The sequence below is a fragment of the Cebidichthys violaceus genome, unplaced genomic scaffold, assembly GCF_023349555.1.
Source record: "Cebidichthys violaceus isolate CVI_PGR_0920_01 unplaced genomic scaffold, fCebVio1.0.p SCAF_4, whole genome shotgun sequence".
Classification (NCBI taxonomy): Eukaryota; Metazoa; Chordata; class Actinopteri; order Perciformes; family Stichaeidae; genus Cebidichthys; species Cebidichthys violaceus.
In genome coordinates this window covers 2823918-2838686 of record NW_027176594.1, presented here as the reverse complement: position 1 = coordinate 2838686, position 14769 = coordinate 2823918, and the positions used below count along the sequence as shown (strand labels likewise).

Genomic DNA, 14769 nt, shown 5'->3' with positions numbered 1-14769 from the left:
CATCACCCTTTCACTGACTGAGCCGGAATAAATTAACCCAGCAAACCTATTGATTCTGCCCTTCACCTCCTATCCCCCCCCCCCCCCCCCCCCCCTTCCTCCCCTTGTCCTACTCCCTTTCACCAATGGCCTGCTTATTCAGTCGCAATTTCCTCGGTGAACAGAAAGGGCAGAAATGGGATGAATGGGCCGTGTAATTCATGGAAGCGACATTGAGTGCATTTGCTCTGAACAGAAAGCCCATTGGGTTTTTAGTCATTTAGGATGAGAGAAGTTATGGTATCTTTCCCGACACAAGGATAATAGCCTAGTTTTTTGAAGGATAAGCTTAGATATACTTAAACATTAGTGCATAAATGACTGTAAAAGGGTTTAACATGAAAATACCTAAAATGTTAGTACCAATTTATGTATAGTTCATTTGAAAAATAATGTATTTTAATGTTTTCACGTTGTTCATGGGGATGCTCATTATTTATCTGATTATTTATGATATTTTGGAACATGGCATGTATTGATGATACCGGAAACATAGTAAATAGTATGTACTCGTAAGACATTACTGAATTCAATTTGCCTTCTGCAAACGCATGCATGCACCGGTGACGGTGTCTGGTGTGGTGCTTGATGTCTGACTGTGTTGCAGTGCTGCCAGCGACTACAGGAAGAGAAGGAAGTCTGAGCCGACAAGCTCCCAAGTGACTGCTCCGTCTCAGAGCAGAGCTGCGACTTCCCCTAAACCAGTGGACGCCTACAGACCCAGCAGCAGCCTGAAGAAACCGGTGGTTCATTCCTCACCATCCTCGCCCTCCAGAGCCAAAGGTACACACACACACACACACACACACACACACACAAACATCTCCTTTTCACTTGATTTTTTGGGGGGTTTTGCTCCTTCTCTTCCCCAGACGTGTTTACTTACTTACTGTATCGCCTGAAAATCAAAGAAGATTTGTTGTCATTTTTGATTGTGATGTTTTTCATAACGCAATGTCTGTCTGGTGAGGTCATAAGTCTCCTTGATTCGTATTGATGGGAGTCTGAAGAAAGAACATCAAATCCTCTTTTTTCCACCTTTTACTCTTTTTTCCTCCCACTTCTCCCTCTCCCCAGCTCCTCCACCCTATTTGCTGGGTACTATTGCTAAACATTTCCTCCTTTTTCTCTTTCACCACGCTGCTTTTTATTGGACATCTGAAAGGTGGGGACGCATGCAACATGTATTCAAACAGTTTGACCTCCCCAGGTCCTTATCATCTCCCCCCCGTCCCCTCCGACCCTGTCCAATTCCACGAGGAAGCCAGCCAGGAAGGCAGCTCCTCCTCCAAGCAGTCTGTCTGTTGTAAGAACAGTTGGCGGACGAATTGCCAGGATGCTGAGACATGGAGCAGTGCAGATGAGGTACCGCCTGTCCCTGGCAAGCTCAAGTCACGCAGCTGTGATGACTTACTCAATGATGGGCATTCTGGCTCAGGCGGGCGCAACGCCACCCGCTCAGAAAGTGCTGGGTCCCTGGTTTGCGATGGGAATCCCTCAGGTTCGACTGGATCCATCTCCACTCGCTCGTTGCCTCGCCTCCACCGGCGACGGGCACACGATTCACCAGGCTTTCTCCAGCTCTATCGCAAGATGCACCAGATCGACCGAGCTCATCTCATCCCATCTGACGTCATCCGCTCGGTCCGCGCTCGCATCCTGGAGCTAGAGCGCCAGCCTCACCTGCATCGCCATCGCCTCTCCCCTTGGACACCCTCTTGGGGCATGGAGGTGCCACGCGATACGGTGCCAAACCGCATTTCTGCATATGAGCGCCTTATTCAGAAGTCCAAATCCATGCCCAACTTGGGTGATACTGAGGTGCCTTCAGGCACCACCACGCCAGGCGGCTCGTCATCTCGAGCCAGCAGCGGTGGCGGTGTCACGCCAAGTTTTCCAAAACGTCGTTTTTCCATCGAGTCTTTACTAGAGGAAGACAACAACGGCAACAGTGGAGCAGTTCCTCACACCATGGACCACCGGCATCAGCCTCGTAGCCCACCTGAGGGTCAGCCTCGTGTTGGGCCGGAGCCCAGCCGTGGGCGCTCCATTCCTGCTCCTCCTGTTCCTCAAGGCCCACAAGCCAACCCGGACTACTCTGACAGTGAACAAGACGCCGTTGCGTCAGACCTCAGCGACTTCATCCAGGTGGAGGGTTCCTCATTTTGCAGTGAGAGTGACTTTGACCATTGCTCTCTGACCTCCTCTGAGAGCTTGTACGGCTCTTCCAACCTTCACCACCACCACCTCCGTCATCAGCACCACCATCACCACCACCACCACCCTGGTCACCAAAGTTTAGGCCAGAGCCAGGGCTACCAACACCGCCACCTCATCAGCTCCTGCAAAGGCCGCTGCCCGGCCTCTTATACCCGTTTCACAACCATGCTTCGCCATGAGAGAGAGCGAGCGCGCCAGCAGCACCTGAGACCTTCACAGCAGAGCCGCGGCAGCCATTCCCAAATCCAGAGCTCACAGTCCCAGCAAGCGATGTCCAAGCTGGCCTTCCTGGTCAGCCCAGTGCCTTTCCGCAGGAAAAAGGGCTCCCCGCCTACCTCCAGAAGAAGCAGTGGTGGCGCAGATCGAGGTAGCAGACCCAAGTCCAAACAGGCCATTTATGAAGCACTAGATGCAGCCTTGAGAGACATATATGAGCACATTCAAGCAGAGCGAGGCCACAGAGGAACTAGGGCACCCGACGATAGCATCCTGAGGAGAATACTGGCCGAACTGCTGCCCAATGTGCCTGAACGAAGCTCCTCGTTGCGGGGGAGGAGGGGCTGTTGGCAAGGGGGGCAGTCCTCTGCATCTTTGTACCCAGATGGGAGCCCCACTGAGTATGCCTCACATAGAGGGGATCCCCCCACACCGCGGCTACAGTCACCAATCAGTGCCTGTTACGGACGCCAATCAGACACCTCAAACAATAACGAATATGGAGAGGAGCAGGGCAATGGAAACGGTCTCTGTTATTCAGGTGGAGATAATACACGTATAACACCTCCATTATGCATGTGTACACTTTGTCATGTAGCCAGTCATACCAGCACATAGTGTTTTCTTTGAATAAACACACGGTAATACACATGTACACATAATCCACGTACATTTACCTCAATGTCTCTTTCAGCATTGCACGGGCTTGTTGCCCTATCCCCCTCATCGGTCAGCCGATGCATTCATTACTGTGCTTTTCTGTATATGAGATTCAGTAAGAATGTTTACTGTAAATTCTCAAGTAAAGCCCGGTGTTAAAATATCTGCCATTCTTTTGTTCTGTGATAAGCTAATGTCAGTGAAACTAAACGCGTCCTGCTGCTGTTTCACATTAAAGGTCTTGTCTCTAAAATGGGAGGATTAGGCTTTTTGAGCTGCTGGAAACCTAACTTGAAACATTAAAAACAAGCTGGATTGACAGTAGCTTTAACGAAACAATGGCAGAGTAGGAAGAATTGGAATTAAATAGTGAGGGGGAACAATATTTCTGATAGAAGCAGAAAATCTGAGTAACAGAATGGGTAAGTTAGAGCAGTTCAGAAACGGGTAGATTTCTTACAGGACTAAAATAGATTTGTCTTAAATGAAGGCCTGAGTTTTACTGTAATTGAGGCAAATAATTACTTGAGAATTCACAGTTTATTACTCTGGTTGAAGTTAATACATGTGAATATCCCTCTGTATGTTTATAATTTGATTATTGGTTTGGTTATATGATTTGTCTGTTTTGCAGATTTATGTATGGAGTCGTCTCTCTATCCCACAGTCATGCTTTCCTTCAAGCCATTTGCTTGTACTATGTCCGTGTTTGTATATTTCGTCATTTTTGAGCTGTTTCCCCCTCGTTTCAATTTGTGTTTCATCAATATTCAACTGCATGTTTCATATTGTGGGAATTACAATCACCTTGTTTTTTCCAGTGAAATGGAAATAAAACAATCTTTTTTTGACCCCAGAGCTTTCATTCCCTCATTTACTTGTTGGAATGGTGTCATTTCATCACTGTACCGTTCACTACTTCGCCAAAGCACATTTTTTGTATTGTGAGCATGCATCATGTGATATGATTGTGCTTACTGTGGTAACTCCTGTTACCTTTGTCACGTGTCTCTGCTAATCACAGACCAGGATGTCTCCAGGTGTTATTCCACCATGGATGGACGCCACACTCCCCAGAGTAGAAGGCCTACTCCTGACAAAGAGGTACAACATTGAAACAACATTTTGCAAGTATCCTCAACACCAACATGCACTTCATTAGGAGTACTAAGTCGTTTTTAAGTATCTTTTTTCTCTACAATAAATCACAAATAACACCTGAGTTTTATCTTGGCTACACTTAAATAATGTGGTCGTTAAAATTAAATTCAACCAGCTACTATTTTATATTTTTTTGTCTTTTAGCGTCACAATGCCACAGCACAGTTACATTTTCTCACAAATATGAACAAGCTTTTATTTTATGTTTTGCCTGGTAATGCTTGCCGGCTTTCTTTCTCTCACTCTCATCTCCTAGGTCTCCCATAAACAGATGACACAACTTATTCTGTTCTCTCTCCTCCATCAGAAACAGCCTGCGAGAGCCATTTATGATTTTAAGGCACAAACAGCTAAGTGAGTACAGTAAATGCACAGAGCACGCACAAGGAAGCTAGCCTAAAACCGCGAATGCCTAACTGCATCTCAACACATCTCGACTCATTGCATTTAAGTTCCGATTTCAGATTTGTGTGCGTTTTTTTTTGCATAAAGTTTCTTTTGCTTTCTAAGAAGCTTCACTGTCACATCTTACCACCACACCTGGATGGCTGTAACTGATCTATTTCATGCTTTAAGTGAATGCATGAATAGAGCTTATTTTGGCTGCTTCAAGTGGCTGACGTTCTGCAGCTGATGCTGTTCATATGAAAGGAGCTGTGCTGTTTGTGTGCTGGCACTTTGATGACATGAATGTGTTACAGGGAGCTGACATTTAAGAAGGGTGATGCAGTGAACATCATCCGGCAGATAGACAACAACTGGTATGAAGGAGAGCACCGTGGACGGGTTGGGATATTACCCATATCGTATGTAGAAGTAAGTGTGCTACTGATAAACTGTATGCCAGTACTATATCTGTGCACCACTATATGTAATTTCTCCCTTACTTTCCCCGCTCTTACATAATCAGAGGATGCCATCGTCAGAGAAGCAGCAGCCGATTCGTCCTCCTCCGCCAGCACACGTCCGAGAGATCGGAGAGGGAGTAGCTCGCTACAACTTCAATGCTGATACGAATGTGGAGCTGTCACTGAGAAAGGTAGCCTGTGTATTGTGTGTGTGTGTGTGTGTGTGTGTGTGTGTGTGTGTGTGTGTGTGTGTGTGTGTGTGTGTGTGTGTGTGTGTGTGTGTGTGTGTGTGTGTGTGTGTGTGTCAATGAAAAGCTGCAACAATGTAACAGTTCCTCGTGAAAGTATCAAAAGATGCAAGAAGTTCTCAAAAGAAAGAGAAAGAAGTAATCTAGATGTAAATAAAGCGTGAAAATCATCAGGTGTTTGATGTGTTTGATGGGATTCAAGCTATTGTTTATCTAAAGCCATTGGACTAATGTGATGATTTTGAAGTTGCTATGATCACATGAAAGGTATCTGCACAGACGTGTGAGAGGTAGTACTGTGGAGTTCAACAGTGCTTATAGTTACTGTTAACAATCATGTCTATTGTGTGTGTGTGTGTGTGTGTGTGTGTGTGTGTGTGTGTGTGTGTGTGTGTGTGTGTGTGTGTGTGTGTGTGTGTGTGTGTGTGTGCGCAGGGTGAGAGAATAATTGTGATACGGCAGGTGGACCAGAACTGGTACGAGGGGAAGATCCCAGACACAACCAAACAGGGCATCTTTCCTGTGTCATACATCGACATCGTCAAGCGCTCCCCGTCCAAGAGTTCCAGCCACCATATAGACCCACATGGTTACCCTGGACACAGGACACCGAGCTCCACACCCATCAAGGTAGGGGGATCACTACAACCTTGTGACAATAGAATACAACAAACCAATGAAGGGTTTTAAATGTCCGACCGGCAATTTCAAACAAATTAGATTAAAGCACTTTGTAAATGAATTGATTGATCTGATCTAGTGGATAATAACAAAAATTACAAATGCCAACAAACATTTTACCTCCTCAAAAAGTAACATGTTGCAAAAAATGTCTCCAGTTTAGTAAAATAGTTTATGTTCATATATTTAGATAAATACATCATCTACAGCTCTTCATTTCTGTTCAGCCCTCAAATGACACACACACACACACACACACACACACACACACACACACACACACACACACACACACACACACAAAAAACACACTCTCTGTACTCTCTGTTCCACTTTTATAAATTACACTGTTCCTTCTTTTTCACTTCACCTTCATGGAGCCTCTCTACCATCTACCTCCATCCTCCACCACTCGTGACCTCCCCTCCCATCACCCCCCGTTGACAAGGCTTGACCTGCAAGCTATCACCAGCGAGTGGCTGTCCCTCACTTTGGACCCTTCAGCGTCCACTCCAGCTTGCTCCCTCACAACCACCCCCGTACCGCCTACACCACCCCCCCTCTCCACTGACCTTGCACCTTTCCTAAAGGCACAGGAACCTAAGGCACCCTCACCTGCGCCATCAAAAAGAGTCTCCGCCCTGCCGCCCCAGAGATTTTCCATAACTTCTCCAGGGAGACTCACTGTAGGGCACACCACAGTTGCCCTGCCTCTCTCTCAACTGCCTCTTCTTCCTCCTCCTCCTCCTCCTCCTCCTCCTCCTCCTCCTCCTCCTCCTCCTCCTCCCCTGCCTCATCCCTCATTTGCCTCTCCACTGCCTGACTTTTTACTGGGATACAACAGTGGCAAAGAAATAGCTCAACCGTTACATATTTCTAAGCCAGAGATCGTGTCCTGCACAATGCCAGAACCAATAAAGTCACCCACGCAAGTTCCTCTGCAGGACAAGTCACATGCGGACGTAAACAAAAGCAGCAAAATCCCTGATGTTAAGCTGCAGGTGAAAGACCCTTATGACGAACTGTTGTCTATGATTCTGGAAGGTTCTACCAGCACAAACTTTTCACGATTGTCTCCGGTAGATTCCCCAGCAGCTACGCTAGCCAGTGAATCCCAGAGCAGGTTTAAGCTAAAAGCAGAGGAATCCCATCAGCCAGCTGTGAAGCCCTCCGCTGTAACTCCAACCAGCGACTCGGCTGGCGTTCGGTTAGATGTGCAGTTTCACAAGCCTGTAACAATGGAGCCACTTACCACCGCTTGGGGAGGCCAGTCAAAAACCCTGAGCGAGCAGCCAGCCGAGCCTCAGGGACCGCCATCGGTGAAAGGAAGGGGATATACTGAGTTGTTCATTGAGGAAGACGGTGAAGATAGAGAGGACACAGGGGAGGATATGAAAGGTTTTAATGAGGGACTCAGTCCACAGGTAGAGCACGGTGTGAGCTTTTGAGGGCAACTCTACAGGGCCCTGGAAGTTAGATGGAGGGAAATGTTTTAAATCGTAGAAGAAATGCACCTACATGTGCCTTCTCTGACAAAAGTTTGACACAAAGGTCAATGTACTTGTGTCACATAACCATTTGGGAAGCTTAAAAGCTTTTACAGGGAGGCATTATGTTCAATAACTAAACTTAATGATCAAGCGTTGTCCATGGTGGCAGATGTTCCCTGATAATAATGGAGACTGAGGATTACATTGAAGTTTACCTGTTGTTGTTGTTGTTGTATAGCCTCATCTGCAACAGAGGTGAATGTGAATCACTCCCTTCTTATCACATATAACAGCCACTCAATCATTTACAGGCATAGTGATGCGTGATGTAACTTTGTTTGCGTCTGTAAAATGTGTCTCATTAAACTGTAGCAGAAAGTAGTGTACATACCATGGACATGCTTTTCCTACTATGACTATGAGTGCACTACGTAGTAAATAGGGGGAGTGATCTTGAATACAGCCAGTGTGTGATAAAGTAGTGTCCATGATGTGAGGAATAGTAGTTTTTTGACTATGTTTTTTGACTGAGCAGAGCAGACAAAGGGCAGATAAAATGAGAGGTTTTCTAAAGGGACCCTGGTGCTCAGAAGCACTACCGCTTTTGTCCACAGGGACCGCCAAAATCACCACAAAATCTAAGTTGCTTGTAGTAACTTGCATCAAAGAAGAAATATGCATCGAATCTAAAGTCTCAAAATATCACTATTGTACAACTGTATACATAAAAGTAGATATTTTTTTCAAATCATGCATTTTTCCCTCCATGTCCTTTCTGGGGCTCAATAAAAATCCTCAGCATTTACCTTCTGTGTTTCATCTTCAGAATTGATGTGTGTGTCATTACCTCCATAGGCTGATGTCTCTCCCTCCACTTTGACACGTCTCCCCCCCTCCGGCCTCCCCTCACCCTCAATACCACCACCTCTAACCTCCTTACCTCCCTCTTCCTCTTCTACTTCTTTTACTCCTTCTTCATCTTCTACTTCTTCTTTTACTCCTTCTTCATCTTCTACTTCTTCTTTTACTCCTCTTTCAGCTTCTACTTCTTCTTTTACTCCTTCATCTTCTACTTCTTCTTTTACTCCTTCATCTTCTACTTCTTCTTGTACTCCTTCTTCGTCTTCTACTTCTTCTTGTACTCCTATTTCATCTTCTACTTCTTCTTGTACTCCTTCTTCATCTTCTACTTCTTCTTGTACTCCTTCTTCGTCTTCTTTCTCACGGTCACAACAGCAGCGCCATAGCACCGCCCCTCCCACTCCCCCTGTCTCCCCTCGTCCCCCATCCCGTCCTTACCTCATGACATCGCCGCTACCTTCTCCGCCTGTCTCGCCACCTCCCCTCCCCTCCTCTCACCCTTCTCCAAAAGCCCCTTCACAGCACTCCGTCACTCACCCCTCAAGCTCTCCCTGTCTTTCTCATCTGGTCACGTCCTGCCCCGTCTCAGTGTCACCTATTCCCTTTCCCGCCCTGACTCCCCCTAAACCCGCCTCTCCTCCCCTCGCCACTCCGCGCTCTCCCCCCACTGTTCCCCTTCCAGGACGTAGGTCCCCCAAGGTGAAGGTAAAGCTGGAATGTTGAGACGATGCCGTTGATTGAGATCATGTTTGTGTTGCCAAGGATGATACCTCTCTCTAACGATTTATGTCTTGACATTGCTGAAGCTGAGACTATGGTTGAAGTGATCAGTCAACTAATCAATTGACAGAAAATTAACGGATATCATGTTTGAAGTCGGTTTGACCGTGTGTTATTTATTCAGGAAAATGCTATGATGATTTGCTGCATTTTCTCTTTTTTATAATCATTGTAAATTGTCTGGGAAAAATGCACATCACAAGTTACTAATCAACAGATTAACAGATATGAAAAATAGCCGTTTGTTGCAGCCGTTTCTGAGACTACGTCATGTACACTAACAAACATTGTGCACTATCATGTTTGTGATATGGTGATGATTTATCAGGGTATCCCTGGATCCTCAAAAACAAAAATGCATTGAATTAATTTATCTAAACATAAGGCTTTAAGTGGTATAAAATGCCTTGTGACTCTTTCAAAAGTCTCCAAAATGCTGAGACATGGGAAGTAGGATTTTATGATTTTTATTTCTGACATTACGATTTATAATCTTATACATATATATCTAATAAAATATCTATTTTAAGAATTTACAGAATGCCTCTCGCATTAACGTCACGCAGAGCAGAGTATTGGAACCAACGATATTCAGATTTGCTGCCGGGTTGCAGAATTTGCTATTCAACCAAGATTTTGCGGCATGGCTGAAACCGTTGTTACCAGGCAATGTTTGCGAGTCGTGATGCATTTTTTTGCAAGATGCGTTTTGGTCGTCGTATAGTTTGATCTTCAATTTAATTTTGAGTGGAATTAGTCAACTTAAAAAGTCTTACATCTAACTTGCCTTAAGCTGTATAACCCAAGCCCCCAGGATGAGCGCTGGGCTTTGAAGCAAATCTCACACAGTGGTTAAACCGCGGAAGAGCAATTTACGGGTTCGTCATGTGATGCCATGTGGCCCAAAACAAAAACTTAAACCATAGGCTTACAGTGGGAGAGAGACTTCTGCAACTCAGCGGGTATATTTCTTTTAAGTAATACAACTTCGCAGGACGCACTTAAATAACCCTTAATTAAATCATTAGGTCTTAAAAGTTGTAAAATGCACAATAACCGAATCCAGGGTTCTTCTCCTTCCTCCGTGTGCTTGCTCTATGGGCCCATTCATGCAGAAGCAATGCGTAGGGTTCAGTTAACTTTATACTCCGAGTCGATTTTTTTTTTGGCTTCATTTCCCACTGAGCGACTTTGAACAGGGCCCTGCCCCCAACGCTGTATCCAGCTCTCTTTATTCCTCCGTGGCAGGAACCCTGGACGGCAGGGAATACTCTTAAAGTGTGTTTGCTCGTGTTGGTTGACGGTGGTGTGTTTAGGAGGATGTTCTTTGCCGTTTGCATGTTGATTGGGTGATGTTTTACAGCATGTCATTAGCCTTTGTGCTCGTGCATTCAGCTCACAGTGAAGGCTACTGTTGAAGATTATCGGTGTGTTGCTTCTGGTCTTTCTGCCTGTGAAGCAGGATCCAGTTGTTGGTGGTAAACCTCCTCGTAGCCCCATCTTGTCCCGGAGGTCCTATCTGTCCCCCATTAGAGGTCGAAGGGTAGGGGGGCATGTCTTCATTTAACCATGCTCTTACTGTACTCTTGTCTCTACGCAGGAAGGACATCTTTAGAACTGTCCCCGTCATTCATGACATACAAACTAAAGTGTGCTGTTTTTCTAATACAGTGTCGTTTTCCTTCTAAGAAAGGATCAATTGTAGTGTGTTTGCTGTGTTTGTGGTCACACCTCTGGGTATGAAATTACACCTTATTGATCATAAGCGACAACCTGAGACAAGTCTCTCCGTTTAACATCTTCACACCCGATATACAAAGAGCCTTTCAAGTGCAAGATTTTGACTTTCTGTGTGTTTCCGTCTCTCTCACAGCGATTGGTACAGGATGCGCTCCATGGCGGAGGAGATCCGTAAGTTCTTCTTCTAACTATTCCGCTGATTTGCTGGTATGCGAGATAAGTATACATCTCTTGTATGTATCTATATTCCTATGTCTATGAGCGTCAGTTCACCATCAGTGTTCCTAACACAGGTACCAGGCCGTGTACAACTACCTGCCTCGCAACGAGGACGAGCTGGAGCTGAAGGAGGGCGACATTGTAGACGTGATGGAGAAGTGTGACGACGGCTGGTTTGTTGGTAAGAGGAGGGAACACGGGGTCGTTATTGTCTATTAGGCATGCAGTTATGCTACGATATGAATCTGACAGAACAGCTGGGCAAATAGAAGCTGTTGCCGTCTACACAGGGTTGGTGGTCTGGAGGTACTCTGCAAATGTTAAAACATACGGAGACCGCTAGATGGCGCTGTGATCCCATCACATATTCATAACTTCACCGTTGAGGGAGTCAACATTGTCCTTCACAGCTGAGCAGCTCCGACAGCCCTGGGAATGTGTTTGTTAATCTGAAACAGTCTTTTAGGATATAACGTTGCCCTCCTAAGATGCTCTCATGTGCCTCAGTTTGATCTCCAGCTCTGGCGTGTTTCCAGACTGCAGTGAGCTGTAATAACATTAGTGAACAGCTACTGCCAAGTTTCAAGCACTGACGATCTCATTTTACCGCTCTTTGTTTTTGAAGGGACCTCTCGACAGAGCAAGTTGTTTGGAACCTTCCCAGGAAACTACGTGAAGCAGCTATAATGATGATTCCACCCCGCCACCCCTGGCTCCGCCCCTTTCTGTGACAACTTCTTCGACCCTCAGCACAGCACCCGCAGGACGCCACCTCCCAGAGACCTGTCGCACATTGATGTGTTTGCGTGCATGTGTGGCCTCGTCAGCTTCACACAGACACAACCTTTAGCTCTAACTAGCCATCTTTAATGGAAGACTTCTTTAAAAATAATAATGTTTTTTTTTTTTTTTTTAATCTTATCTTTTTATCCTTATTTTTCTATCATGGAGAACCCAAACTTTGTGCTCCAGTCAGCGACCTTTAACTTTTGACTGTGATGGAAGCATATGGAAGGAACTTTGCGAACAGTCAGTGATAGACAACAGGGCACCGCTGTGATGCTTTTCTTTCTGTTAAAGGGCAGTGAGATCACCACGATCACCTCTTTTTATTCTTTTTTTTTTTTTATTTGTCTTCAGTTTGTCTCAAACTTAAAAAAAAACAACACTTGTTACATTTCATTTCAGTGTTCAGTTACAAATATCCCCAAAGACATTCAGTGCAGAGAGTGTTGTAGAAGCAGTATTCTGTCAGCAGGTCTGTTGCAGACCAACTGTGTTGAAGGGATTGCAGCCATGCAGCCGATATTTCAGGTAAAAGGATGTGAAGTCCCAGACTTACATGCGGAGAAGACTTTGCATGTATCGATGTTATGTGTCGCCCCGATGTATTGATTGGATGCTAAGAATTTGGGGATATGACAGACGATCATTATTCATTATCAAGCAATCATTTCAAATATCGCAAAATGTGGAAGTATCATTGGTTCTTGCACTTGCTGTCTAAACCTGATCTAATAGCTTTAAATTCTAAGATTAGGAAACAAAAAAATTGTTTCAACCTGTTGGTTCTTCATCTTCACACTAGGATTGATGCACTTTAACGAAACTTTTAACACAATTTAGTGTTTTGTTTTATCTCAAATTTCACTTCAGAATTCACACAGTAGATGTTATGACTGTGGACGTGACCAACACTTCCGATGTATTGGTCACGTTTGACAAGCGTGTGCAAAGAGGTTACCGACCTTTTAGGTATTATATTTATTAGAGGACAAGTGCTGGTCGAACTGTGTTCATAAGACGATTTTAGAAAGGATGGAACGACACGATGCTTTTCTAACATCCCGCATTTGAAGGCGTGTCATTGTATTGTCTGAGTGACAAACAACACAACAGTTCATGGGCCGTAATGGTGCCGGGTGTCACGATGTTTTATGTCGAGTTATTTAAGTCAGATGCAGGAAGGGATGACATCTTATCAAACACTTGAGTCATGTGACTGCAGCTTTTCCACGGGGCTTTGGTCGTTTCTTTTGAACCTGCTGTCAGACTGAGCGGTTCACCGCTTCATGTTCTATACTATTTGGAATTATCGGCCCTTTCAGCTCGTCATGCTCAGTGAATATGATTCATGTGTTTTTGTTTTTCTCATTGTATGTGTTTCACATAGGATGGACACTGACAACAAAACAATTGTTAAAGCACCTTAAGATATATTTTGTTTTATCATTCACCGTCCTTCACGTCACCCCGTCGTCCACGATTTCAGTTGGTGTGAGGACACTCTGTGTGTGTGTGTGTGTGTGTGTGTGTGCGTGTGCATGTGTGTGTGCGTGTGTGTGTGTGTGTGTGTGTGTGTGTGAGTGTGTCTGTGGTGTTTTTGTAAGCTTTTTGTATGAGAGCTGTAAAATGGCCAACATCCACTTGCTTTATAAAGTCAGCTTTTTCTCACCCACCATCATATTTGGTTTCCTCTCCTTCTTTCTTCACATTCTTCATCAGTGGTGCTAATTTCCACATTTTCAAAGTTATTATTGTAGCCAGGCATGTAGGCCTTTTTTTTCCCCCCTCCAGTTCTTCGTTGTTTTTAAAAGCCAGTGACATATTTAAACTGAAGTTACTGTAGTTAGTGAGTAGAGTTGGTGATTGCTGCCTTACATCCAACTCACTAATTTACTAGCCACGTGTATGTAAACCTCTTCTGTGATGCAAAAAACTTTAATTTATGCATATATAGTGTAGAAAGCATCAGGAACGTGTGCACAGAATGATCACAAACTACAGTGTTGAAACCTACAGTAATCCTCTGGTCTGCCTTTGATACAACGTTAAGAACAGATTTGGATTGAAGACATGAATTTGACTCCTGCTATGTTTATACATGTAATGAAAATGTTAATCTTATATGTTATTGGTGTTAATATCAAATTCGATGCACACTCTTGGACCTAAGTATTTCTACAATATCTTAGCATTTGTTGGATGATTTTATGGGGCTGTATTGCTAATAAAATCCAGCTGGTAGATGAAATATTTCCAATTATTTCGTCCTTTGAGCTTAACGGGTAGACAACGTCAACTGTTGATGACTGAAAAGTAAAATCTCATTTGTGGTGTTTAAAGGTACGATTCAGAGATTTCCTACAATTTTATTTTAAGCACGGAGGTGACGTTATCCTCGTTCAAGTTCTCTCACAGTTCCACACATGGACTGTTGGTGGCAGTGGTGTGCAATATGAGAACAACCGGGATTACCTTGAAAACTCCAAAGGGTTGCAGGTTTTATTTTAAAATCTAAATCCTTGTTATTACTGACCACCAGAAATGTAACTTTGTGACTAATTCACACCTGCGACAAAAGCAGGTGAGCATATATAGAAGAGGGAGGGAACGAGTGTAAAAAGGGAAACTCTAGAGAGAGAGAGATAGTTTGAGTATGAATGCTTCACCATCAACTTCCCTTATGACATCGTCATGGTAACTGCAGAAACAAACCATGAGTCTGGTCCACTTAAAAATACATGCATAGAATGACGCTTTACGCAGCTGATGGATTCTGTGGTGTGATTCTTAATTTTCACGACTGTTTTAACTGGCACTTTG

The 14769-nt window shown here is 44.5% G+C and overlaps 2 protein-coding genes across 2 annotated transcripts in view; both read left to right on the top strand.

Moving 5' to 3' along the window:
- Positions 1–13627, top strand: part of sorbs2a (sorbin and SH3 domain containing 2a) — a 41649-nt gene extending 28022 nt beyond the window's left edge. The window contains exons 15-24 of the mRNA XM_068727405.1: positions 647–822; positions 1205–3016; positions 4160–4239; positions 4553–4650; positions 4998–5112; positions 5207–5335; positions 5828–6022; positions 11078–11115; positions 11238–11344; positions 11789–13627. Of these exons, the coding sequence (XP_068583506.1) occupies positions 647–822; positions 1205–3016; positions 4160–4239; positions 4553–4650; positions 4998–5112; positions 5207–5335; positions 5828–6022; positions 11078–11115; positions 11238–11344; positions 11789–11850 (2812 nt within the window). The 3' untranslated portion in view covers positions 11851–13627. The remainder of the gene's footprint in view (positions 1–646; positions 823–1204; positions 3017–4159; positions 4240–4552; positions 4651–4997; positions 5113–5206; positions 5336–5827; positions 6023–11077; positions 11116–11237; positions 11345–11788) is intronic.
- LOC137885230 (WAS/WASL-interacting protein family member 3-like) lies at positions 6029–8368 on the top strand. Its single transcript, XM_068727410.1, has one exon. The coding sequence runs from the start codon at positions 6448–6450 to the stop codon at positions 7519–7521; it is 1074 nt and encodes a 357-aa protein (XP_068583511.1). The 5' UTR covers positions 6029–6447; the 3' UTR covers positions 7522–8368.
- Positions 13628–14769: the final 1142 nt, after the last annotated feature.

Excerpts from the sequence above, each read along its gene's own strand:
- LOC137885230 (XM_068727410.1), top strand. The coding sequence starts at position 6,448 with ATGGAGCCTCTCTACCATCTACCTCCATCCTCCACCACTCGTGACCTC.